Source organism: Narcine bancroftii, chromosome 4, assembly GCF_036971445.1.
Source record: "Narcine bancroftii isolate sNarBan1 chromosome 4, sNarBan1.hap1, whole genome shotgun sequence".
In the NCBI taxonomy this organism is placed as follows: domain Eukaryota; kingdom Metazoa; phylum Chordata; class Chondrichthyes; order Torpediniformes; family Narcinidae; genus Narcine; species Narcine bancroftii.
Genome location: NC_091472.1, coordinates 285,555,862 through 285,582,393, shown reverse-complemented (window position 1 = coordinate 285,582,393; position 26,532 = coordinate 285,555,862). Strand labels below are relative to the sequence as shown.

General features: G+C 38.9%; 1 protein-coding gene across 13 annotated transcripts in view; it reads right to left on the bottom strand.

The window, feature by feature from the left end:
• Positions 1-1,231: 1,231 nt before the first annotated feature.
• Positions 1,232-26,532, bottom strand: part of cfap221 (cilia and flagella associated protein 221) — a 151,880-nt gene continuing 126,579 nt past the window's right edge. For 11 of the 13 annotated variants that reach the window (XM_069935249.1, XM_069935246.1, XM_069935251.1 and 8 more), the window contains 4 exons: positions 19,796-19,885; positions 18,910-19,014; positions 12,303-12,359; positions 1,232-1,566 (listed from right to left, as the gene is read on the bottom strand). In XM_069935249.1, the coding sequence (XP_069791350.1) occupies positions 1,440-1,566; positions 12,303-12,359; positions 18,910-19,014; positions 19,796-19,885 (379 nt within the window). In that variant the 3' untranslated portion in view covers positions 1,232-1,439. Of the gene's footprint in view, positions 1,567-12,151; positions 12,247-12,302; positions 12,360-18,909; positions 19,015-19,795; positions 19,886-26,532 lie in introns of those variants that run through there. The other 2 variants (XR_011356736.1, XM_069935257.1) reach the window with 2 other exon arrangements.

Here is a 26,532-nt window from a genome sequence, read left to right as displayed (position 1 = left end):
AGCGCTTGCACCCGCGCGGACCCCAGGGACGGCTGGTTCGGCCCTGCACGTGAAGAGAGAGATGGTGGCTGTCCGCAAAGGCTGATTGGCAGCGCGCTGGGCCTGAGTGGGTGGGTAAGCAGGGGTGGGCAGAGGGTGTAGGTGAGGAGTAATGGGCAGGGGAAGTTATGGTGGTGCGAGGGGCAGTTAGAGGGAGGGATGAGTAGAAATAGGGGTGGATAGGGAAGAGGTAAAAGGGGAGGGGCAGGGCGAGTAGGGGAGGGGTAATTAGAGGGTGAGAGATGGGTAGAGGGAGGAACAGGTTGAGGGGAGAGGCAGTAGAGGGGCGTGTATAGGATGGGGTGGGTAGAGGCAGAGCGAGTGGAGTGAGGGGTGAGTAGAGGTTGGGTAAAGGACTGGTCAGGTAGAGGGATGGTGGGTCGAAGATGAATAGAGGCCAAGAGCCTGAGGAGTGAGCAGGAAATGCTGAGTCCTGATGCAGGCCAAAATGGACACAGCCTGTGAATGCTGACTACATCTCCACAGGGACCAAATATGTTTCCCTCAGGTCAAGCAAAGGGTGAACTTGAGCTACCTACTCCTGACCTGTAACATTATCCTCCTAAAGTTATATCCTAAAGTTTAACATTACAAATGTTGAAAGAAGAGAAAACATGCAGATGTTGTTGAAAATTTTCAATAAATATTTAGTTCAGCCCTCGACTTAGTCCAAGTTTTTAATTTTGGCCCTCCGTGAATTTGAGTTTGACACCCCTGTTCTACATCCTCCTGAATTGAGGTGAATAGAACTGAACACAAAGCTCCAAATGTGGTCTCACCAGAGCTTTATAGAGCTGCACATTACCTCACGACTCCTTAACTCAGTTCCCTGACTAATAAAACCCAGCATACCTTAGGCCTTCTTAATTATCCTATCAACTTGTGTGGCAAACTTGAGAGATCTATGAATTTAGACCGCAAGGTCTCTCTGTTCTTCCACACTGTTAAGTATCCTACCATTAACCATGTACTCTGCCTTCAAGCTTGACCTTTCAAAATTCTTCACCTCATATTTATCTGGATTGAACTCCATCTTCCATCATGTGGGCCTAAGGGCTTGTTTCTGTGCTGTACAGTTCTATGTACAATAATATATACTGTATCTTTAAAATAAATGCAATTGAAAGGCAGTTCATCATAATAATGAAAAAAAATTGTAAATTTATTTCTATTTTTCACTTTATATATAATATTGTAGTTTCACTCCAAATTTATTGCAATTCCTGGGTACATCATAATGGTTGTCTCAATATTCCACAGATATGATTTTACTTTTTTATAACTTACAAAAAGATGTGATCATAAATACTAAAATGATTGTTTAGCCTGCAACAGATAGTTTTTAGAAAAGTAAATTACAATAGTGGCTTAAAACTGCAATGTAGTATTGAGTGTCGATTTTAGTTTAGAAGTAACAATTTGTTGATACTTAAATGTTTTAGATGCTCCATCCACATTTGACAACTTGATCCCAGTTGGTTGTTCTGTGCTTGTAGAGAAATCTCCAACTGTTGTTCGCGTACCTCCCTGAAAATATGATAATGGGTTAGCACTCATTAGACAGAGAAAGAGATCTAAACACAAGATAAACTGATCCCATTAAAGAAACACACCAGGCTGATTTTCATATGTATCACTGATTATTTTATTGATTATATTAATTAAATTTTCATGCTCAATAAATCCTGCAGCACCCTCTCCTGGAGGGTTGCCACATTTTCAACAGTAACTTCAGAAATGACGTGGTGTTCAGCAGGGATTTGTTCTGGACCTCTGCTCTTTGTGATTTTTATAAATTACTTGGTTGAAGAAGTGGAGGTATCGGTCAGTAAGTATGAAGATAATACAAACAGTTGCATGTGTTGTGGATAGTGTAGATGGTTGTTGTAGGATATAATCAGGATGCAGACTTTGGTGGAGAAGAGGCAGATGGAGTTCAATCCAGACAAGTGTGAAGTGATGCACTTTGGAGGGTCGAACATAAAGGGGGTTAATGGCAGAATTCTAAACAGTGGGGACAAACAGAGAGATCCTTCAAGATTGCTATGCAAGTTAACAGGGTGTTTAAGAAGAGTATATGGTCTGTTGGTCTTCATTAGTTGGGGAATTGATTTTAAGAGCCATGAGGAGGTAACATTGTAGCTGTATAAAACTCTGGTTATACTACACTTGGTGTATTGCATTCAGTTCTGATTGCCTCATTTCAAAAAAGAGGTAGAAGAAATTTACCAGGAAGATGTATTTTGAAGATAGGTTGAGAGAGCTATGGCTTTGCTTTTTGGAGTGACAAAGGATAAGAGGTGACAATAGAGATGTATAAGATTATGAGGGGCTTAGATAGGATGGACAGCCAGCATCTATTTTTTCTGGGACAACAATAGCAAATACTAGAAAACATCTGTTTAGGGGAGTGGAGGAAAATTTAGGGGAGATGTCAGAGGCAAGTATTTTTATACAGAGAGACTCTCATGGATATTAGACAAATAGAGGGCTATGGGTGCAAGGTAGGGAAAAACTAAATTGTTGTAGAGTAGGTTTACATGGGTCAGCACAATATCACGGGCTGAAGAGCCTGTACCTGTGCAGTAGTGTTCTATGTCCTATATTCTTAAGGCCAAAAGGCAGCTTGCCATCAGCTATACAGAGAGAATTAAGGATGGGTATTAAGTATTAGTCTTGTCAGCAACATACACATTCAGGGGTGTGGCAAGATGGCGTAAGGATCAGACATGCCTTCCAGTCCTCTCCTGACTCTATCTTATTGTTTTGTCTAGAAATGCCCGTTAAAATTCTTTAAAAGTTTAGATAATTTCAGTGCTGTTAATTTAATTTATGATGGTACAATTGGTGGAAAAGAGCAAAAAAAAACGACAACAGATCATCAAAAAACTAAATTTTCCAAAAGTTCAAGTTTTGGAGCCTACCTATAGGAAAGACACCGGGACTCAGCGTGAAATGGATCCCAGGAGAGAGGTACAGTGTTCGGATGTAGAGCTCTATGTTACAGCCTACCTATAGGAAAGACACCGGGACTCAGCGTGAAATGGATCCCAGGAGAGAGGTACAGTGTTCGGATGTAGAGCTCTATGTTACATCGGTAGAGCCCCCTAAAGAGGGCGCCAAACAGCCTTTAGAACAAAGAGTTACTCAAAGGCATTTGTCAACTATAGAGGTGGCGCTGCAAACTGCATCTCTTGAGATACAAGAACCTATACAACTTGATGTACTGGGAGAATTTAATACATTATGGACTGGGGAAAACCCCGGCCAGCATCCTCCAGTCATTGCTGGAGAGGCTGTGGCTGGGGTTTCCACACGCAGTCATACTACAAGGAAGGCAACCAGAATGAAGGAAGGAATAGAAGATCCTTTGAAGAAGAAGCAGGAATCTGTTGAGCCAAAATCTCTTCCAATTGAAAAGATTTTTGTGAATCTTGAATCTAAATTATCTTATATAATGCAGGGATTATTCAAGATTATGACTGAACTTGGTACTAGGTTTAATACTTTGGTGAAAATACATTCTCAACAGATGGCTGAGTTTGGAGCTTTTAAGCTTGAAGTGAGAGATAAATTTAATTTGTGTGAAGAAGATATAGACGAAATACGGGATCAAGTTTTTGATGTGACCAAAATGGTCGAAGACTTACAAATTCAAAATAAAAATTTGGTGAAAAAGATTGATTATTTGGAAAACCAATCCAGACGGAACAATATAAAGATTATTGGTTTGCCGGAAGGTATGGAGGGACCAGACCCAAGAAAATTTTTTACTGAATGGATTCCGCAGGTGCTGGGTCAAGAACATTTCCCGGAAGGTATAATACTGGAACGTGCTCACAGAGCCTTGTGTAGAAGACCTATTTCAGGTCAAAGTCCAAGACCTGTTTTGGACTGCTTGAATTATTATGACAGAGAAATAATTTTACGAGTGGCTATTAGAAATGCGCAACAGAGAAAATCGCCCTTGATGATTCAAAATAATCGAGTTTTCTTCTATGCGGATTTGAGTCAAGAAGTTATGTTCCAACGACGGGAATTCAATCCTGCTAAAGAGTTGTTGTGGAAGAAAGGTTACAAGGCAACCTTTAGATATCCAGCTGTTTTGAAGGTTTTTCAAGATGGTTGCCAACCAAAGTTCTTTGATTCTCCAAAGGAAGCTATAGCATTTGCTCAAGAGCTGCCAATTACTCAGTTTCAACAGAGGTATAGTCCGCCGCGATCTCTAAGGAGACAAGAGATGGAAGAAAAGAGCCGTGTTTCAAGAAGGAATGGTTGTAAGGGTGACTCGGCAGTTGGAGCTGATTAAAAGAAGAGTTGTCCTTTTTTTTTCTAATGTTTTTTTTAAAAAAAGGGATATTAAATAATGATGATGTTAGTTTAAAATGAAGTGAGAGTTGGGGGAGAGAACTGGATAGGCACTATTTCCTGAAAGTCATCTGCTACGTGTGAGTTATCTCACACCCATTTTTTTTGGGAGTTACCACATTGCGCGGTTTAGACGGGAGGGGGTATTTTTAACCTCCTACCCGTTTTTTTTTCCTTTTTTTTGTATTATTAGATTAAAGAGTGAAGGGTTTTTTTTTGTTTAAATATAAAAAAAAAAACATACAAAAGTATTTGATTGTTTAAAAAACTAAAAATTGATGTGGTTTTTTTTGTAAAGTTTATTCAGTAGATAAGGAATATCTGAAATTTAAATGTGAATGGGATGGATAAGTTTTTTTTTATATATTTTTTTAACTTTAAGGTGAAAGGAGTGGTAATTCTGGTGTATATTATTTTGCCATTTTAGTTATAGAACGAAGGGAATAATGGGGAAAGTTATAAATTGAATTGTACAATTCTTAATGAGGCTTGAATTTTATTTGTGGTTTATGCTCCATTTGTTGAAGATATAGATTTCGTTGTAGATATGTTTTTATTATTTGGATATCTGAATTTTAACGTAATGATTGGGGATATTTAAATGTGGTATTGGAGCTTTTATTGGATAACTATTCAAGAGTAAAAGGGAAAAATGGTGGAAGAGTACTAAAATTTAATTGTACAACGTTTAATGAGGTTTGAATTTTGTTTTAAGATGGTGGTTTATGTGACTAATATGATGATAGATGTGAAGTTAGTTGATATTTGGTGAAAGTTTATCTCTATAGAGAAAGTTTTTTATTCATCTTTTTTTTCATGCTACAATTTTTTTAAGAATTGATTATTGTTTAAGAATTTTTGATAGATAATGTTACTAACTTTACTAATTTTTTTATATTAAGTTTGAATTAAATATATGTTTCATCTTAACTTCATTTGTTAAATATATGCATTTAAGTTTGATTTAAATATGTTTTTTAAGTCTGATATCTTAGTATTAATGACTTTTCTTTTTGTTAGTATTTTAATCGGTTATGTTTTTGTTTTTTTTGTAAGTGGGTTTTTTTTCTCACATATATTATTAACTTTATTAAATCTTCACTCTTTATTTTGGGGGGGAAAGGGGGGGTTGGACTAATTTGAGTTGGGTTATTAATGTGTAATAATTATTGGGGAGGATATAGTTTATTTAGATTACTGATATTGTATTGTAATTTTATTATTTTATTCTTAATTTTTTAAAATGTAATCCTATATGTTATTCATGTTATAAAATCTTAAATAAAGTTTAAAAAAAAAGCAACATCCACATTCCAAGAAAGAAGAATTACCAAACAGATATTCCCAATTTACCCATCGCTGCTTGGGAGAAGAATGGTGTAAAACTCAACAAATCGCTCACACTTTTGCCAATTTTATTGTGGCTAGAATGTTAGATAAGTGATGAAAGCAGGGTGGTGAACATTATCTACAGTAAAATCCCTGTTATTTGGAATTCAAGCAACCGGCAAAAAAAAATTGCAAAAAAATAAATGGATGAAAAATACAGGTGTAAAATTGGAACACCTTGCCATTGGTTCTCCATTCACATAACAGGCAGTCTCAAGCAATCATAAAACTCGTTGATCCAGCATCTACCAATCACCATAGGTGCTGGATGTGATGGGTTTTACTGTATATGGTGTTACCTCTTACATCATGCTAATTAAATTAATTAAGAAAATATTGGATACATAATGTTTAACTAATTCTCAAGATTATAATGACATTTTCTCAGTTTCAAAGATGCTATCCCTGTTTAAAATACATTGAAACATCTTTGTGGGGCCTTGGTATCAAAACTGGAACTTGACATCTTTTATTTTTGTAAATGTTATTACAGGTAGGAATACAAGTAGCTGTAATATTTTGTATTGTAATTTCTGCAGGATTTCTCCTGTTATCCATGACTAACAGAAGGAGAAACTCTCCAAATTACATACACAATATTTAAGTTGGTTTCATTATGTTTTTAGTGATCCTTTTACTGGATTAAGGTGGGATATGACAGAATAATAAACCTCGATTTCTCACGTGGGAGGAAATCAAATACAACTACATTTGACACAATGCATTCTCAATTCCTTCAAATATTGAACTTTGAATTTCATCAAATATTAGAGCAACTTTTTGATGTTTCTTCAATTTGTTGAACAATTTTTATAAATAGAAATCTTTTGAATCAAACTAATACCTAAATCATAATTAATAAAATCTTAGTGAAGAAAATGAGTCTAGAAGATGCATGTCCATATTTGGCACCCAAAATGTTTTGTTTGCTAAAAATAGTGCTTTTGAACATTATGAATTGACTTATATTCCATGTTCAATTGATCCTGAAAGAGAAATGCTTAATAATTGAAGGAAGAAACTGATTGGAGGAAGAGAGTTCAGGAGACCTGAGGAGTGGCAGCAGTTAGAATTTTAAAAGGGACAAAGCAGCAGCAGCAATAAACTGATTGGAGCAAGAAGCATCAGGTGACCTCAGGAGCAGCAGCAAGAAGCTGATTGGAGGAAGAAGTTGAGTATCACATTCAAAGTGAGGGACTGTGTTGCTGAGTTGTCTTTGTTGGAGTGGGCTGTCAGAGTAGTAAGGCTTTGGCTCAACAGGTAAGAGGTGAGGGACAGTAGGAGTTGAAGTACGAAAGGGCAACCCTGCTTGAGTTACAAAAAGGATTCCGCAGATAGGCACAGGTAAGGACAGGTATTAGATATCATTTTTTTTTCTCTTGTCATAAGCAGTGGGAATGGCAGCAGGGGCAGAATATGGGTAGTCAGGCAAACCAGCAGTATATCTGATGACTTCATCTGCGAGGTGCATCCAGTTATAGCTCCTGACAAGCTGCATTAAGGAATTGGATCTGGAGTTGGATGAACACTGGATCATTTGGGAGGCAGAGGGGATGACAGACAGAAGTTACAGGGAGACATCCTAGGCAGGAGGTGAACACAGACATACAAATAATTGTGGAGGAAGAAGGGGGATGAGAGGCGGACAAAATGTACATCATGTTGAAAATGGCTCATGTAAATGTGAATGTACATGTGATGATGATCAGGAAAAACAAACTGACGAGATGGGCCTTTACCATTAACCATAAACATGCAAATGCAAAAGTGTGAAGGATGACATCATGGTGGACAGTGGGAGTGACACCAACATCAGAGTATTGTGGGAGGAACTGAAAAAGAAAAAGATAAAATGTACAACCAGAAGATGTGAGGAAAAATTTGTTTCCATACACCTCATTGAAGCCGCTTCAAACAATTGGATGCTTTACAGTGGAGGCACAGGGAGATGTCCAGAGTAATCTTGCACCAACTACCATGATGGCAGGGCTTGTTGTCATAGAGGAATGGGGGGAACTTCTACTGAGTAGGGAGATGGTGCAAGCCTGGATGTGAACTCAGTGCAATCCTATATTGATCTGAAGGAGGAATTCCAGTCAGTCTTTGAAGGATTTGGAAAACTATGGGACAGGCAGATTTAAGTAAATATAGATTCAAAGGTCAGGCCAGTAGCACAACCCATAAGCATATCATTTTGGCTGAGGGAGAAAGTAGAAGCAAAAATACACAGTTATCCAACAAGACATAATTGAACCCATGGAGGAACCAACGCCTTGGGTCAGTCCATTTGTTGTAGTCCCAATACCCAATGGAGAGATCAGACTATGTATTGATATGAGGAGAGCAAATGAAGCAGTAGTGAGGGAAAGGCACCCCATTCATACAATGGATGAAGTCCTACAGGAACTATCGACGAGCTAAGTCTTCTCAAAGTTGGATTTGAAATGGGGTTTCCACCAGTTAGAACTAGAGCCAGAATCAAGAAAAATCATGACATTTGTCACACATTGTGGATTGTTTAGATACAAGAGGTTACTATTTGGTGTGAACGCTGCTCCAGAAATCTATCAACATGGAATCCAGTGATACAAAGAGTTTCAGGCACAGCTAACATCTCATGATATTATTGTCCATTGTGCCACACGTGAGGAACATGATGAGAAACTTAGACATTAGGCTGGTTGATAGATGCTGGATTGATGGTGAATACAGACAAATGTTTTCTGGGTGTATCTGAGATAGTGTTGATGGGTCGCAAGCCGACTAGTGAAGGTATCAATCCAACTGAAGGCAAAATCAAGGCAGTTAGAGGTTCGAGAACCAAGGAATGCAACAGAAGTGAGGAGCTTTCTGGGCCTAGTGAACTTTTGTGCAGGTTCATATGAAATCCAGCAACCATTGCGGAACCACTGAGGAGTCTAACAAGGAAAAATGCTCACTTTGTGTTCGGACCTGACCAAAGGAAGGCATTTCAGAAATTGAAAAGCCTGTAGAGTGCACATTGTCACGGAGTCCAGAGGACCGCAAAAACCAACAGCAATAGATATGCACCAGAATACAAGGTTACTTAAACAAAAATCATTTTTTAAAATTATTATTGAACAAGAAAACAGAATTAAACTCTAACTTATTACTTAACCTACCAACTACTTAATTCCCCCCCCCCCTCCTCTAATACTAAGTGCAGGTGTGTGAGTAATGTATATTTAAGATTAGAAAAGTTCTTTGGATCACAGTCCAATCTCACTGGTTGCAGACAATCCTTGTACTGTGCACAGAAGTTAGCATTAACAAAGTTCACCAGTCTTTAGTACTTTACAGGCAAATGATTATGACTCAGGGGGTTCTTGCAGGTTTTCAGAGAGGGATTCCTTTTCCAGGACATCCGCACCTGATTCTTTCTCAATCAGTCTTGCTGACGAAACTTGCTCCCTTCAGGGTTTTCCAGATGATCCTTTCTCTTTTAGGTCACCTTTCACCCTGCCAGTCTTCTCCTTTGACCAGACAGCCTTCCCAAGTTTGCCAGCTTGTCCTTCTTGAACTGATTTCTGTCTCCTCTCTCTCTGTTTTACACCCTCCCTCTCTGAGATCAAAACTGTTCTCCTGCCTGCAAAGATCAAATGTTCCCCAGGCAAGCTGTTGTCGATACTTTACCTCCTGCAAAAAGCATTCTGCAAAAGTCCTGCAAATATTCTGTGTTTTAAAATGTGTTGTGTGTGCAAGCTGCTCTAATAATTCCTCCCAAACAACCTCTAAATACTTTGTTACAACATACTTTGGAATATTTTGATCCAAAGGCTCATCACAAGTCATAGCTGATGCTAGGAGCAGTCCTAGTTCAGAAGCAAGGGGAACAATGGAGGGTGATTGCATATGCAAGCAAGTTGCTTATTGATGTTGAAAGACGCTATTCACAGTCAGAAGGAGGCCCTGGGTCCCTTATGAGCCTGCAAACATTTCCATGCTTATCTGTCTCAGAGAGTTCCAGCTCTTAACCGATTACAGACCACTGGAAGCCATTTATTCTCCAAGATCGAAGTCGTGTGCTAGAATTGAAAGATGGATCCTGAGACTACAACAATCTCACTCAGGGTGATTTATATGGGGAAAAACAATATTGCCAATTCACTATCAAGGTGGCTGAAAGATGATGGGGTAAAGTACTGCACATTTGAGATGGAGACTGAAAAGTTTGTGAGATTTGTTGCAGTGAATGCTACACCACGGGCAGTACAAACCAGGGAAATTGAGGAGGAATCGTGCATGGACCCAGAACTGATGGATATTGGGGATCAGAACAGCAGCAGTGACTGGAACAGCTGTCAAAACAAAACCTATGTGGCCATCAGAGATGAACTATGCACAATCAGAAGATGTGTACTCAGGAGAAACTGATTTGTCATTCCACAGAAATTAAAAGGGAGAATGGTAGCACTGGCTCACGAGGAACATTTAGAAGTTGTTGGGACAAAACAAAACCTCAGGACAAAAGTTCTATGACCAAGAATGGAAAAAGATGTGGAAAAATATGAGATCATGCCATGGGTGTCAGGTGACAAGCAGACCTAACTCATCTGAACCAATTTGAAGCACACTGCTATGAGCAGGACCATAGGAGGATATTGCAGTCAACTTCTTGGGCCCGTTCCCAAATGGTGGTTGTCAACTATTATGGCAGATAATAGTATGTCATAATCAACAACAGCAGGAAAGACTATTGTAGCACTGATGGAGATCTTTGCCAAACATGGCTTACCAGTAACTTTGCATTCAGACAATGGACCTGAATTCATATCGGAGATATTTTGAGAATTCATCAGAACCATTGGAGTGCATCACCACAAGGTTACAACAAAGTGGCCACAGGCTAATGGAGAAGTTCAACGTCAAAATCAGTTACTGGAGAAAAGAATGAGAATCGCCCAAGCAGAAGGCAAGGATTGGAAAGAAGCTTTTTTTCAACCTACATAACAGCACACAGAGCGTCACTACATAGCATCAAGGCGGCAAACAGAGCAGGACATCGCGGTCAGAAGCAGGCCAGACAACACCAGGGCATAGACTGCAATGTCATCGATGACCACCCAGGAGATTTTAAGACTTCATGATGTAGTAGTGTGGAGAATTTTGCATTTTATGGTATGGAAATCTGTGTTTTGTAAATCATCCAGGAAAATGTGATTCGGAAATTGAAATTGATACTGGTATTGAAAATTAAATGTAGTTTAGGTGTCATTCATGTATTTGATGATCCTTTTTATTTGATAAGGGAGTATGTTGTAGTGATAGATAATATAGTTTGGCTATCGACTATAATGCCTTGCATGATAATATAATCGGTGGCAGGTTGCACATGACAGAGGGAGTAAAAAAAACCCCACAGTAATGGTGGAGTAAAGACTGAGCATATTTGAACTCTTCCTAAGAGTGTTGACTTTGTTTGACCTCAGGATTTGACAGAGTGGTCCCTAAGGCAAGTAGAGAGGGGAGGAGAGGGGAAGATGTGTCTGGTAGTGGGATCCTGTTGTAAGTGCTGTAAATTCCAAAGGATGTGTTATATTTGTTGCATCTGGTGATGATTGGTTGTAAAAAAAAGCAAAGGTAATGTTAACATTCATTTTGAGAAGACCAAATTATAAAAATATAATACTGAAGCTTTATAAGGCATTGGTCAGATCATATTTGAAGTATTGTCAGCAGGTTTGGCCCTATATCTAAAGAATGATGTGCTGGTGTTGGAGAGGCTCCAGAGGAAGTTTATGAAATGATCCTGGGGATGAGAGGGTTAATATACAAGAAGCGTTTGATAGCTATGGCCCTGTACTTGGAGTTTAGAAGGTGGGGTGGGGGGAGAGAGAATCTCATTGAAATCTTTTCAATATTGAAAGGCCTGGATAAAGTAGACATGGAGAGGATGTTTCCAGGAGTGGGAGAGTTGAGTACCAAAGGGAACAGCCTTAGAATAAAGGGTTGTCTCTTTGGGTTAGAAATGAGGAGGAATTTATTCTGCCAGAGAGAGGTGAATCTGTGGAGTTTGTTGCCATAGACAGCTGTAGTTTCCAAGTCATCGGGTATATTTAAAGCAGAACTTGATAGGTTCTTGAGTAGTACGTCTTTTAAAGGCTACATGGAAAAGGCAAGAGAATGGAGTTGAGAGAGAAAAATAAGTAGGCCATGATCAAAAATACTAGAGAGAACTTGAATAGCCAAGTGGCCTAATTCTGCTCATGGCCTTAATAAACTTCTATGTATTTTTGCACTGTTTTTGCCACAATTTTCTTCAATTCTTTTAATATTAATATTCTAACCTTTTAATTCTTATTGGTATCAACAATAAAAAGGATTTGCTGCTTACAATTTTCTGATCACGGATGATTAAATGTTGTTACCACTTCATTTACAAGTGAAACAACTGTTGATGCAAAGGCTTATTTTTCATTGTTTTATTGGCTAAAATGACAACACAAAGAAAGAATAATTAGTTCCAAATTGTTTGTAATATTTACCTTGTAGTGGGTTGAACAGGAGGCAATGTTTGTGAAGATTTAGCCATAATGGTCTTCCTAGAAGGGGAAAAAATAAATGGGTCATTAATGTTCTTTTGAGAATTGCAATTTCCTGTATCTTGCCTTTTTAATTTGTCCTCCCACAGAGATTTCTTTCATCTTAATGTAATAAAATTATTTTTAAAATGTTTTATGAATAAATAAATTAGTAACATTTTTATTGGCTATTTGTTTTACTAAAATATGTTACATCATTTTGAATTGCAAATGGATTCAATTTTATTTAAAAAAAATCTAATCAGTTTGCCCTGTTGCGAACATTACACAATATCATTTTTTGTTTCAATAGCTCTGGAAACATTTTCCTGCATTAAAAATGCTTTATAAATAAAAATTATTGCTGACAGCTTGTTAGGCTGAACCATGCCTAATATTTTATTAAATGTGCTTCCTTCATCAACTTTCCACGTTATCTCTGAACAATAAAATCTAGTTCTTCAGATACAATCTAATTGATCTTTCAAGGGAGCCAGCCTATGCAGCATACATTTTGTAGTAGTGAATAATCAGTCATTTAATTCAAATTTTGAGATTTCTCTTCATGTATTCTTTAGTTCAGGCATTCCAAATCCACTGTCAGTACTTTATCCATCCTCCAATAGTGCAAACTTCTATGTATCAAAGGGAATTGAACTGAACACATGTTCATGATCTTATTTTAGAATATACTTAAAAATTATCCCTTGCTCATGAGGTACTATTCTATAAATACTACTTTGAAACTCACTGGTCCTAAATAAACCAATTTTAGATATTTCAATAACACCCACATAAATATTTCAAATATTTTGATATTTCATATTTTATTTAACATTATGGCAAAATTATATGTATAGTGTGATGGTTTGTGTTATATTGTATATAGATATTTTTTTAAAAGGAGATAAATTGTGGATTTTTTAGTTGGATCACAAAAAGATACAAATATTTCACGACACAGAACTCATTTAAAATGCCAGAGCTCTGCTCAAGCCAGATAGTCCAGGCTATGAGAGCCTTTGCAAAAACTTGTGAAGTCTCTATAAGCATTCTTCAAAGTAGGTGTTAAGTGGACATGCTGTGGTGTAATGGATTATTGTTTTGAAAAGCAACAGATGAATGGACTTGAAAGATTATGTCCAGTGCCGCAGCCTGTCCAAGTGCAGTTGGCTGTTCTAAGAGGGTCATGTGGCTTTCTGTGAGAGAGAGAGAGCATATTCAGTTTTACAGTTCAGCAGCTGGGACTGGAACATGACAAGCTAGCAAGCTTGTGGAAAAAAAACATTTTGAAGATGGGTTGTGAGTTCTTAGTTCAGTCTGTTCAAAGACCTTGTGGTGCATACAAGAGGAGATGGCTGGCTGTATAATGTTTCACTTGAAATAAAATAAAAAGGTTATCATCTGGAAAATCCTGATGGGGCAAGTTTCTTTGGCAAGACACTGAAGTGACTGATCAGAAGGAATCAGTTTGTCTCCAATCTCTCTCTGAAAACTGACAAGAATCTTCCTGAGTGGTAACCATTTACCTTTCAAGCACCAAAGCCTGGTGAACGTTATAAATGTTAAATTCTGCGCCCAGTATAAGAATTGCCTGCAACCAGTGAACTTGGAGGAATGAGAAGTTTCATTGAACTGTGAATCAAAGAACTTACATCTGCTTAGAATTAGATGGGGGTTAAGTTAGGTTAGTTCAGTTAATAGTAATAAGTTAAAGTTTGATCCTGTTTTCATGTTTGAAGATAGTTGAAAGTAAGTTTTGTTTAAATAACTATTTGTCTTGGTGAATTTCAATTGCTGCTGGGTTTTGGGGTCCTCTGCCCATAACAACAGGCTCTATTCATTTTTAGTGCTTTGTACACATTAATTAATTAAAAAATGAGTATTTGTATGTGATTAAATTAATTTGGTTGCTGATATCTTTCTTAACAATACCATTTCACAAGACTATTTATAAAACCTACTGCATTTTATGCAATAAAAACAGTTTTCAATCAGAGGTAGAAGAAGCAGGAACAAGAATATCATATTTCCATTCATAATGTGCACTTGCACATGTAAGGTGCAGAAAATCATAAATTGTGTTTATATAAAAAAAATTAAAAAAAATATTTTTGTATGACTTGCAGGTGTACTATTCTAAATTCTGATTAGCAAAATTAATTTGTATTTAAATAGGACATGAAACAAAGCATATACTAGAAGCTGCTTCAGTTAATCTCCCTCAATTAACACCCAACCAACTTCCCCTAGAGGTATCAACTGCCCATAACATAACAATTTACAGCACGGAAACAGGCCATTAGGCCCTTCTAGTCCGCACCAAACCAAACACCCCACTCTAGTCCCACCTCCCTGCACAATGCCCATAACCCTCCATCTTCTTCTCATCCATATACCTGTCCAACCTTTTCTTAAATAATACAATTGACTCCGCCACCACTATTTCTCCCGGAAGCTCATTCCACACGTCTACCACTCTCTGAGTAAAGAAGTTCCCCCTCATGTTACCTCTAAACCTCTGCCCCTTAATTCTTAACTCATGTCCTCTTGTTTTAATCTTTCCTCTTCTTAACGGAAATAGTCTATCCACATCCACTCTGTCTATCCCTTTCATAATCTTAAATACTTCTATCAAATCCCCTCTCAACCTTCTACGCTCCAAAGAATAAAGACCTAATCTGTTCAATCTCTCCCTATACTCTAGATGCTTAAACCCAGGTAACATTCTGGTAAACCTTCTCTGCACTCTCTCCACTCTGTTTATATCCTTCCTATAATTAGGCGACCAGAACTGCACACAGAACTCCAAATTAGGCCGCACCAACGTCTTATACAGTCTCAACATCACCTCCCAACTCCTATATTCCATGCAATGATTGATAAAGGCCAGCATACTAAAAGCCTTCTTCACCACCCTATTCACGTGAGTTTCTACCTTCAGGGAACGATGTACCGTTACTCCTAAATCTTTCTGCTCTTCTGTATTCCTCAATGCTCTCCCATTTACCACATATGTTCTGTTCTGATTCTTCTTACCAAAATGAAGCACCTCACACTTATCAGCATTAAATTCCATCTGCCATTTTTCAGCCCACTTTTCTAAGCAGCCCAAATCCCTCTGCAATCCTTGAAAACCTTCTTCATTATCCACTATTCCACCTATCTTAGTATCGTCTGCATATTTACTAATCCAATTTACCACCCCATCATCTAGATCATTAATGTATATAACGAACAACAATGGGCCCAATACAGATCCTTGAGGCACACCATTGGTCACCGGCCTCCAACCTGACAGACAATTATCTACTACCACTCTCTGGCCTCTCCCTTTCAGCCAATGTTCAATCCATTTGACTATCTCAAAATTTATACCTAAAGACTGCACCTTCTTAACTAACCTTCCATGTGGTACCTTATCGAAGGCCTTACTGAAGTCCATATAGACAACATCCACTGCGCTACCCTCATCCACATTCCTAGTCACCTCTTCAAAAAATTCAATCAGATTGGTCAAACATGACCTTCCTCCCACAAATCCATGTTGAGTGCTCCTGATCAGACCCTGTCTATCCAGATGTTTATAAGTACTATCTCTAAGAATTTTCTCCATTAATTTACGTACCACAGACGTCAAACTTACAGGCCGATAGTTGTCAGGCTTCCTCCTTGAACCCTTTTTAAATAACGGAACCACATGCACAATGCGCCAATCCTCCGGCACTATCCCCATATCTAATGACATTTGGAAAATTACCGCCAGAGCCTCTGCTATTTCCTCCTTCACTTCTCTCAATGTCCTGGGGAAGATCCCGTCTGGTCCCGGAGACTTATCCACCTTTATATTCTTCAAAAGCCCTAAAACTACATCTTTTGTAATCTCTATATTCCCCATATTTACCCAATTTGCTTTTTTTTATCTCACATCTCCCAATATCCTTCTCCTTAGTGAATACCGAAGAAAAAAAACTGTTCAATATCTCCCCCATTTCACTAGGCTCCACACACAGTTTTCCGCTCTGATTCTCTAAGGGACCAATTTTGTCTCTAGATGATATCCTGTTGCAACATATTAACCAGCTTTGGAGAGGAATCAATTAAATAGATTGAAGACCGGCTTAAGAGTTGAGCAAGATTTTAATTTTAATGTTAGGCCCTTTCATTTCCCTCATAACCCTCTATACCTCTCCCGTCCATATACGTATCCTTGAATATTAACATCGATCTTGCTTCTACCACCACTGCTGGAAGGAAGTTCATTCTGTTCCCCCACTACCCTTTGCGTGAAGAGGTTTCCCCTTGTGTTTCCCTTAAACTTTTCCCCTTTTACTCTCAATCCATTCCCTCTTGTTTGAATCTTTCACTACTCTCAGTGGAAAAAACCTTTCCACATTGACTCTATCCATCTCCCTTATAACTTTGAATACCTCTATCAAATCACCCCTCAACCTTCTACGCTCCAGAGAATAAAGTCCCAGCCTGCTCAACTGTTCCCTGTAACTCAAACCCTGAAACACCGGCAAAATTCTTGTAAATCTCCTTTGCACTCTCTTTATACTGTTTATCTCCTTCCTGTAATTCGGGGTGACCAAAATTTGGCCTCACCAATGCCTTATACAATTTCAACATAACAGCCCAACTCCTGTGTTCTATACTCTGATTTATAAAAGCCAACATACTAAATGCATTCTTTACCACCCTATCCACATGTGATTCAACTTTCAGGGAATTATGTACCATGACTCCTAAATCCCTTTGTTCCACTGCACTCCTCAATTGTCTACCATTTAATGTGTATGTCCTATTTTGATTTGTCCTACCAAAATGTAGCACCTCACATTTATCAGTGTTACACTCCATCTGCCATCTTTCAGCCCACTCTTCTAACTGTCCTATATCACCCTGTAAGCTTTGATTATTTTCTTCACTGTCCACAACACTGCTAACCTTTGTATCATCTGCAAACTTAATAATCCAATTTGCCACCCTATCATCTAGATTGTTAATTTACATGACAAACAGCAGTGGGCCCAGCACCGATCCCTGAGGCACTCCACTTGACACTGGCCTTCATAGCGCCCTCTGGAGCTGATGGAGGTGGGGTGACTGGCGCCATAGCACCACATGTTATAAATATGTGGTAGAGCAATGGCAGTCTTCCCTACCCATAATCCCCCAGAACAGTTCCAGCTGTGTGGGGGATGATGGGTAGGGAAAACAGCTATTGCTCTGTTGTCTTTTGAGCCTCAGAGAGCGGCACTGAAGTGGCCTGGTGAGGCTGCCTGACAGCTCCTGCCGGCTGCCCCCGCTGACTGATGGCTCCCGCCCCGCCAACTCCCCCTGCCTTGAATGGGTCATGGAGGGAGAGGGGTAAGTGGAAAGACGGGTCGCAGGCTGATGGCGATGGCGATGTCAGCCTGCCCCTAACCAGCCACTTGCTCTGCCAATTATCCTCCCTGAGGGGGATTGCAGTCGGTGCCTTGGAGCCGGCTTTGGACATTCAAGGAGGTAAGTTTCCCGATATAAGGGCAGAGAACCTCTGTCTTTACAGTTGAGCTTTTTCTTTGCATGAAAGGGCCTGCTTCCTCAAATCAGAGACACTTGATATGTTAATCTCCTCCCTTGGGGATCGGTTTGGGCAATTAACATTGATAAGGTGCAGTGCCATAGCCAGAATCTCCCGTTCATAGGGATACCATGGCATTTCATATAAAGAGATTCCTAACTTCAAAACTTCCCACGCCTGCTATAAATTGTGCCTGTTCTTTCATTGCTGCTATTACATTCTCATGCTCACTATAATATTCCTAGACTCACTCTAAATTGGCTGCGCATCTTTTCCATGCGTGCTATTAATTGTGCGCATTCTTTCCATGCCGCTATTCCCAGGCTCGCTATAAATTCCCAGTTTGACTTCTGTATGCCCACGTGTAAAAATATTGTCATATAGTGCACTCACACATATAACGCGGGGTGGGAGGCACCTGGTTTGTAAATTACACATAGTATTATATGCACAAAAATATGGTAGATGAAATGGCCTGAGCATGCTCTGCCATTTACTAACCGATGACCTCATTCACTTTCCTCTTTGACAGCTAAATGCTTTGAATTCCTTTAATATCAAATGCTATTTTTTTTTTGGCCCACTCAACTCAATCTGAATGTGTCACTGTGCTTTCTTTCATGGCTAAGCTTTCATCACAGTTCAGTAATGTGAGTGATAACATTGTCAGACTCTCTTTGAATTCCACATGCAATGGTGAGAAGCTTTGTTTCTCACGGATTTCTATTCAACTTCTTGATCTTCTGCAAAAGCATACAAAACTTGCACAAAGCTAAATGAGATTAGTTTTACCAAAAGTTTAAAAAAAATCATATGTCCATTATTTATGGATATCAATTAAAAAACACATCTCTTGCATGTCTTCCATTCAATTTTACATAGTGAGTAACGAGAGATCATTCAAATACAGCTGGTTTACTACCCTGCCAAAAATAAATGTTACCTCAAACATTGCTTGTAACTAAGAACAATGAAATAAATCTATGCAGGTGAACACTTAACTCGTCCTCTTGTGCTGTTTCAAATGTTGGATGGTCGGATAATGAATCTTGGATCATTGTGAATGCAGCTTCCAACATTTCTGGTGTTAATACCAGCTCTTCAGGACTACGAAGCAAACATCAATAACTATTGCAAACACCAACTGAACAAAAACACAATACAGATTTAATTTTATAATGTTTCCATTGTATTTTGACTGTCACTGTCCTGCTTACGGCAGTTCACTTCTTTTGTAACATGTCAGAATTATTTCAGATTAGCAAAGCAAGCCATGGTGAATGACAGAATTTTGAATTCTGAAAACCAGAAATATTAATTAAAGAATGAGATTAATAAACTCTTTGCAAAGTCGAACAGGCTGTAAAGTGTCTTGTTTTAAAAAAAAGATGCTATTCCTCAAGTCTGCATTTAGCTTTATTGGGAGATTGTAGGACTGTGAGAACTGAGGCCTCAGTGGAAGCAAAATGGTGAATTAAGTTGACAGATGACTGGAAGTTTGGGTACTGCAAAGCTGTCACCCATTTTGTATTAATTTCTCCTCCAGAGCAGTTCACAATCTAACCAGAGAATAAATTACACTAAATGGAAAGGAGTACAGGCAAGGTATAAACATCAGCTGCAAAGAATATTTGGGGATTTGGATGGTGAGAAGAGAAGAAATGAAAAAAATAGGTGGTGTCTTGAATGAGATGCTCTGGGAGCAGGTGATGGAAGATGAAGTTAAATGTCTGTGATGAAATGCCCTTTGCCATTTCCTCAATGTTGGCTAATAGTGAATATAACCTGTTTTACTACTTATTCTTGATATGAAGGTCAAAAGAACTATTTTCCTCATGCTGTTAATAAATATAAAATGTATAGCTTTAAATTTTTGTTTTCTACTTACCTTTCCATGTTTTCCCAGTTTTCTTCTGATTGATAATCTAATTGCAAAGGAACTTCAACAGGGAGCATATCCAATGAAAATGGATCATTCCTAGATTTAAAAAGAAGCCTTTAATCATGTTGAAATACAAGTGATGCATAATTTAAGATTAATTTGTCATGACCTTCTCAATACCAATATTTTAGATTTTTTTCCATATTAACTGCTATAGTTTGAATTTTTTGTCAGAGTACATACACATCACATACAACCCTGAGATATTTCGTCAGATTAGGCTAAGTAATTTCTATACCAGTAACTGTAAATAGCACACATCAGGAACTGTAAACAAACTGTTCAAAAGCAGATGCATAAATAGATTAATAAACAATGAGCTTATGAGTCCTTAAAAGAGTCTCTGAATGAGGTTATTGTTCAAGAGTCTGATAGTGAAAGGTTCACAACTCTTCCTGAATCTGGTGGGACAAGTCCTGTGGCACCTGTACCTCCTTCCTGACGGCAGCAGTGAGAACAGAGCATGACCTGTGTCTGTAGATTCTTGATAATTGATATTCTCCACAGGCAGCATTCCATATAGATATTCTCAATGTTGGGAGAGTTTTGCCAGTGATGTGCTGGGCTGAGTCTACTATCTTTTCCAAGATACTTCATTCAGAGATATTGCTGCCCCCACACCAAGCTCTGATGCAGCCAGCACATTTTCCATAACACATCTGCAGAGGTTTACCAAGGTATAGATGACATAATGAACCTCCGGAAGAGTTAGAGGTGCTGTCATGCTTTCTTCGCAATGACACTTATATGAAAGGTCTAGGCCAGGTTCTCCAAGATAGTGACATCTGAGAATTTAGAGTTGCTAACCCATTCTACCTCTGAACCTCCAATGACTGCTGGATCATCTACCTCTACTTTTCCTTTCCTAAAGTCTACAATCAGTTCCTTAGTCTTGTTGACATTAAGTGCGAGGTTCTTGCTAATACACCATGCTGCCCAGTTTTCAACCTCTCTCCTGAATGCTGACTCATTGCCCCTTTTTAAAAAAAACTCACTACTGTGGTATCATCAGTAAACTTGCATACAGTGTTGTTTTTGTACTTGGCCACACAGTCATAGTTTTCTAGTGAGTAGATCACTTGAACCACATCTGATTTGAGGAACCACATCCTGTGGGGCTCTGATGCTCATGGCTATTGTAGAGGACATGTTTTTGCAAATCTGAACTGGTTGGTGTCTAAAGGTGAGGAAATCCAATCTATAATTGCACAATGGAGTATTGAGACACAGGTCTTAAGAGTTTAATAGCCTAAATACACCTGAGATTTTGTCTGATCTCGGAAGCTAAGCATGCTAAGGTCTGGTCAGTACTTGGAGGGGAAACCGCCTAGGAACACCAGGAGCTGTAGGTTTCTGTGAGGGGCGCTGGACAAAGTGGCGACTCTCTGTCTGCCTTACAATAGACAAAGTTAAAGAATTTCATGTATGTTACATTCTAAATATAGTATTACATGACAATAATAGAACCTTTACTGATTAGTTTTGAGGGGATGATGGCATTAAAGCCCAAGTTGTAATCAATAAAAAGCACCCTGATGTATGCATCTTTACTGTCCTGATGTTCCAGGATTTTGTGAAGAGCCAATTAGATGTTACATCAGTAGACAAATTGGAACGGATCTGTGTCACCCTTCACACAGAAGCTGATATTCTTTAACACCAGCCTCTCAATACACTTCTTCACTGTGGATGTGAGTGCCACTGGTCAGTTGTTGGTTAGGCGGGATATCATGCTCCTCTTGGCCACTGGTACAATTGAAGCCTGTTTAAAACTTGTGGGTACCATACCCTATCAGAGTGAGAGGTTAAAGATATCTGTGCATAAATAAGGCAATTAGTTGGTACAGTTTATAAATGCCCAGCTAGGAACTCCGGCTGGACCAGGGGCTTTCCTTGGATTCACTCGTCTGAAGGCAGCCCTCATGTCATCTTCAGATACTGAAAGTAAAGGATCATTAGGAGACAGAGAGGTGTGCCCTTCTTCTGATAATCAAATCAGACATAAAAGGCATTGAGGTCATTTGGGAGTGAAAAGCATTGCTGTCCCTTATGTCACAGGATTTAGCTTTATAGCAGGTTATGTCATTTAAACCCTGCCACAGCTGTTTGGTATTCATTGTTGATTCTAATCTAGTCCAGAATCTTCATTTCACCTAGGAGATGGCTTTCCAAAGGTCATACCTGTACCTTTTGCAGTTCTTTTTAGAAATATGGCCTATTGAGTTATTTCAGATCACTGAATAATTCCATTCCTCTGAAAAGAATTATTATGTATCTGGATATCTAGTTACTGGTCGTACTTACCATTTGCTGTGGCACAACTCCCATCAAAATAGAGGTCTAATTTCTGCTGTCAGTCAATGAAATATACTGATCCTTTAGTAACAGAACCTGAAACACTGTCCCTGGATTAATCTGATGGACTTTTGATAGTTCATGCTATCAAAAGGCTTACCAATATTTTCTAAATACCTCAAATCAAAGGCATGCATAATGGAAAAAAAATTACCAAAGTCAACTTTGCCAAATGCCTGTAAGAAGATTATAATGGACTGTTTCTGGTTAAGCCATTCCTGAAATGCTGCTGTAGAGGGAGTTCCAGGATGATTATCACTTGGAACTGACCTGCACCAAGTGCATAGCCCTCCATACCTCTTTCATCCAGGTACCTGTCCAAATTCTTCATAAATGATAAAATTTAGCACGCATTCACCACTTCAGCTCACAGCTCGTTTAATACTCCCTCATTCCCTCTAAACTTTTCCGCTTTCACTCTTAAACCATATTCTTTGGTTTGTACCTCATCTACCCTCAGTGGAAAAAGCCTACCTACATTTACTCTGTCTATCCCCCTCATAATTTTAAATACTTCTATCAAATGTCCACTCATTCTTTTATGCTCCAAGGAATAAAGTCCTAACCTGTTTGACCTTACCTATAACTTAGTTCCTGAAGTCTGGGCAACATCCTAGTAAATGCACTCTTTTAATTTTATTGATATCTTTCCTGTAGCTAGGTGACCTAAACTACACACAATCCTCCAAATTTGGCCTCACCATGGTCTTATACAACTTTACCATAACACCCCAAATCCTATGCTCAATACTTTGATTTATGAAGGCCAATGTGCCAAAAGCTCTCTTTACAAACCAAAATCCCTCTGTTCCACTGCACTCCTCAGTGCCCAGCCATTGGCTGTGAATGTCCTTTCTTGGTTTGTCCTTCCATAATGCAACATCTCATACTTGTCTGCATTAAATTCTAACTGCCATTTCTCAGGCCATTTTTCTAGCTAGTCCAGAGCTCTCTTCATGCTTTGAAAACCTTTTTCACTGTCCACAATGCCTCCAATTTTAATGTCATTTGCAAACTTGCTGATCTAATTTACCACATAATCATCCAGATCATTGATATAGATGACAATGGTCCCAGCACTGATCCCTGAGGGTTACCACTAGTTGCAGGCCTCCAGTCTGGCTTCTCTCGTCCAGCAATTTTCAAATCCATAAATACCTAGTATCTGAACCTTCCTGACTAACCTCCCATGTGGGACCTTGTCAAATGCAGTCACTCTCATTTGAAATTGTGCATTTTATGAATTATTTTTCGATGATTCTAAACTCATTTCTCACAGTCAGAAACTGTAGATTCATTGTCCATAGTTGATCACCTTTGGGACAAAAATCACTGCAGCACATTGCTTAACTACTGATATGCACTGAGTTTGTGCTGAATAGCGAATTAATTTTAAGCCTGTAGCAGGTCCAATTTTCATCCTTTCTAATTTTCTTCATTTTGAGATATAAAAACAGAAGATGAGTGCAGTAATAACATCCAACATGATTTACCACGGGAACTTAATTAATTTGGGTGGAAGTGCCAGGCAAGTATACAATGATATTCAGCAACAAAACAATGCAAGTGGTGGAGGTAACTGAAATAATAGCTAGGCTGCATCTACTCACAAAATATTACTTCCAAACCATTATCAACAAGCCCTTTATGAATGATGATGCAAAGCTGTAACACCTTTTTTTCCCCCCACACACATAAAGGCAGAAAGTGCTTGATAGCTCAGGCAACATCAGCAGAGAGTGAAAAATTGAGTTTAAGTTAAATGTAACAAACTTTTGTCAGATGATTGAGATGAAATGTGGATTAATTTTCCCTATCTATCCATATCTTATATATATTCTGTAAAAATATAATTTTTTCTGTATTTATTTTTTCCTTTTTCCTTTCGTGTTTGTACTGCATCTCACCAGGCTGTTGGAGCTGTCCAGGTCGCAAGTTAGAGCATAAACTTTAAAATGTTATTTGTGTGGTACGCTCTCTCTATTCACTTTGTGGCTGCATGGTTTTCCTCTGGGTGCTTATTTCTTTTCACATCCCAAAAAGAAGCTGTTAGGTTAATTGGCCACTGTAATCTGTGTCCTAGTATGGGAAAATGGTAAAAATAATCAAATGGATTATTGGGTGTGATAGTACAGATCTATCACCAATAGACTGGTCGGCCACCTGTGAAGAGCTCCTGTCTTTTGCTAATAAAAGCCTTGGTTTGGATCAACAAGTCTTTGGTTCTTTCGACGAGCTCTACAATGGGCATGTGTGAGGGAAAAACTAGTAAATTGCAGGGATATTGCAAAACAAGAAGTGGGCAATGGAACTAATAGACAGTATTGCTCGACTGGAGCAAACATGGCTCCGATTGTCTGGATGACCGGCTTCTTCGTAAAAATAAATATCTGAAGCAGTTGTCATATCAAAATAGCACAAAAAATAAAAGGGAAGAAGGTGTTCAGAATATAAGAAATAGGAGTAGAAATAGGCCATTTAGCCTGTTCAACCCTCTTGCCATTTAAAAAGATCTTGGTTGAACTGGCCATGGGCTCAGATCCATCTAATTGCCTTTTCCCAAGAACTCTTAATTCCTCTATTTGCAAAAATCTATCCATCTGTATTTTAAATATATTCACTGAGGCAGCCTCCACTGCTTCTCTTGGGAGAGAATTCCATAAATTCACCACTTTCTGGGAAATCCAATTCCTCCTCATTTCTCTCCTAAATTTACTCCTTCATATCTTGCGGCTATATTCCCTAGTTTTAGTCTCACCTACTAATGGAAACAACTTTCCAACCTCTATCTTATCCATCCCTTGCATAATTTTCTGTTTCTATAAGTCTCAGTTGATTCAGTCTTCTCATCAAAGACTAACCACCTCATCTCTGGAATCAATCCGGTGAACCTGCTCTGCACTGCCTCCAAAGCCAGTGTATCTTTTTTCAAGTAAGGAGACCAGAGCTGCAGGTGCAACTTCACTAGTAGCCTGTACAGTTGCAGCAAAACCTCTTTGCTCATAAATTCAATCCCTATCTCACGGTACGAGGATGAAATTTTATGATGGTAAACTGAGCTCTGCAGAATCATTTAACATTTAGATTTTTAAATTTAACTTTATGATACAGTCTGGTAAATACAGCCCATGAAACCCTTGCTGCCAAATTACACCTAATTAGTATACCAATCCTGTATGTTTGGAGGGTGGGAAGAAACTGGAGCACCCAGAGAAAACCCACGCAGCCAGTGCTGGCTACGAATCTGTCACTGGTACAGTAATAGGGTTGCGCTGTTACATTAATTGTGTCTTTCTTGGGCCCAAAGTGTTGACCATTCTTTTTCTTCCACTGATGTTGCTCAACCCACTGAGTTCCTCCAGCAGATTGTTGGTTGCTTCAGATTCCAGCTTCTGCAGCCTCCTGTGTGCCCTGCAGGCAATCTTTACTATGTGTGTTGTGCTAGTATTTGAAATGGTATCTTTTTCTTCTCTTGTATGCAAAGTTCTTTATCAAGGCAACTATTAAATAGAGAACTTTTATCCCTATTTAATATCATCTGTTCTTCTATCCTGAATGCTGTAGCCCCACTCAAGGAGAAAAAAAACCTAAGCTCAAGACTTTGTAATGACACTACGACTCCAAGGAGACATCGAACTGGCCACGTGATGTCAGCACATGTCAAGTGTGTGATTCTGGCTTTTAAAAGGTTGCACAGGTGATGAGGATTAAATCCATTTGATTCACTCTCGAAATGCCTTGTGTGAATATTTCGTCGTGTCCACTGCGATTCCAGTGGCCACAATTGGTGACCCCAACAAGTCCAAAAACGTATTTTTGGACAAACATGGACTCTGCAGCCATTGCTGTGAAACTACCACCTTTCTGGACAGCTGAGCCTTAACTGTGGTTCCAACAGACACAATTTCACCTTCACAAAGTCGAAATGGACACCACTCGTTATTTCCATCTTGTCAGTGCCTGGACCAGGCCATTGCTAAGAGAGTCAGTGACTTCCTATGGAATCCACCACATAGCTGCAAGTATGATGCTTTAAAAACACTTTTATTACGTGTATATGGTATGTCCTGTAGGGAAAGGGCAGCCAAACTACTAGATTTCGAAGGGTTGGGAGACCATGCCCCTTGAGAACTAATAGATGAAATGCTGTCCCTGGCAGCTGACAAAAAGCCCAATATATTTTTTGAGGAGTTCTTTTTAGAGTGAATGCCAGATAATATTAGGCTCTTGTTTTCCAAGTGTTCATTTGAAGACCCAAGGGCTGTAGTGGCAGAGGCAGACATTTTATAGCTGGGTAAAAAGCACTGAAAGGAAAGACAAGTCTGCAT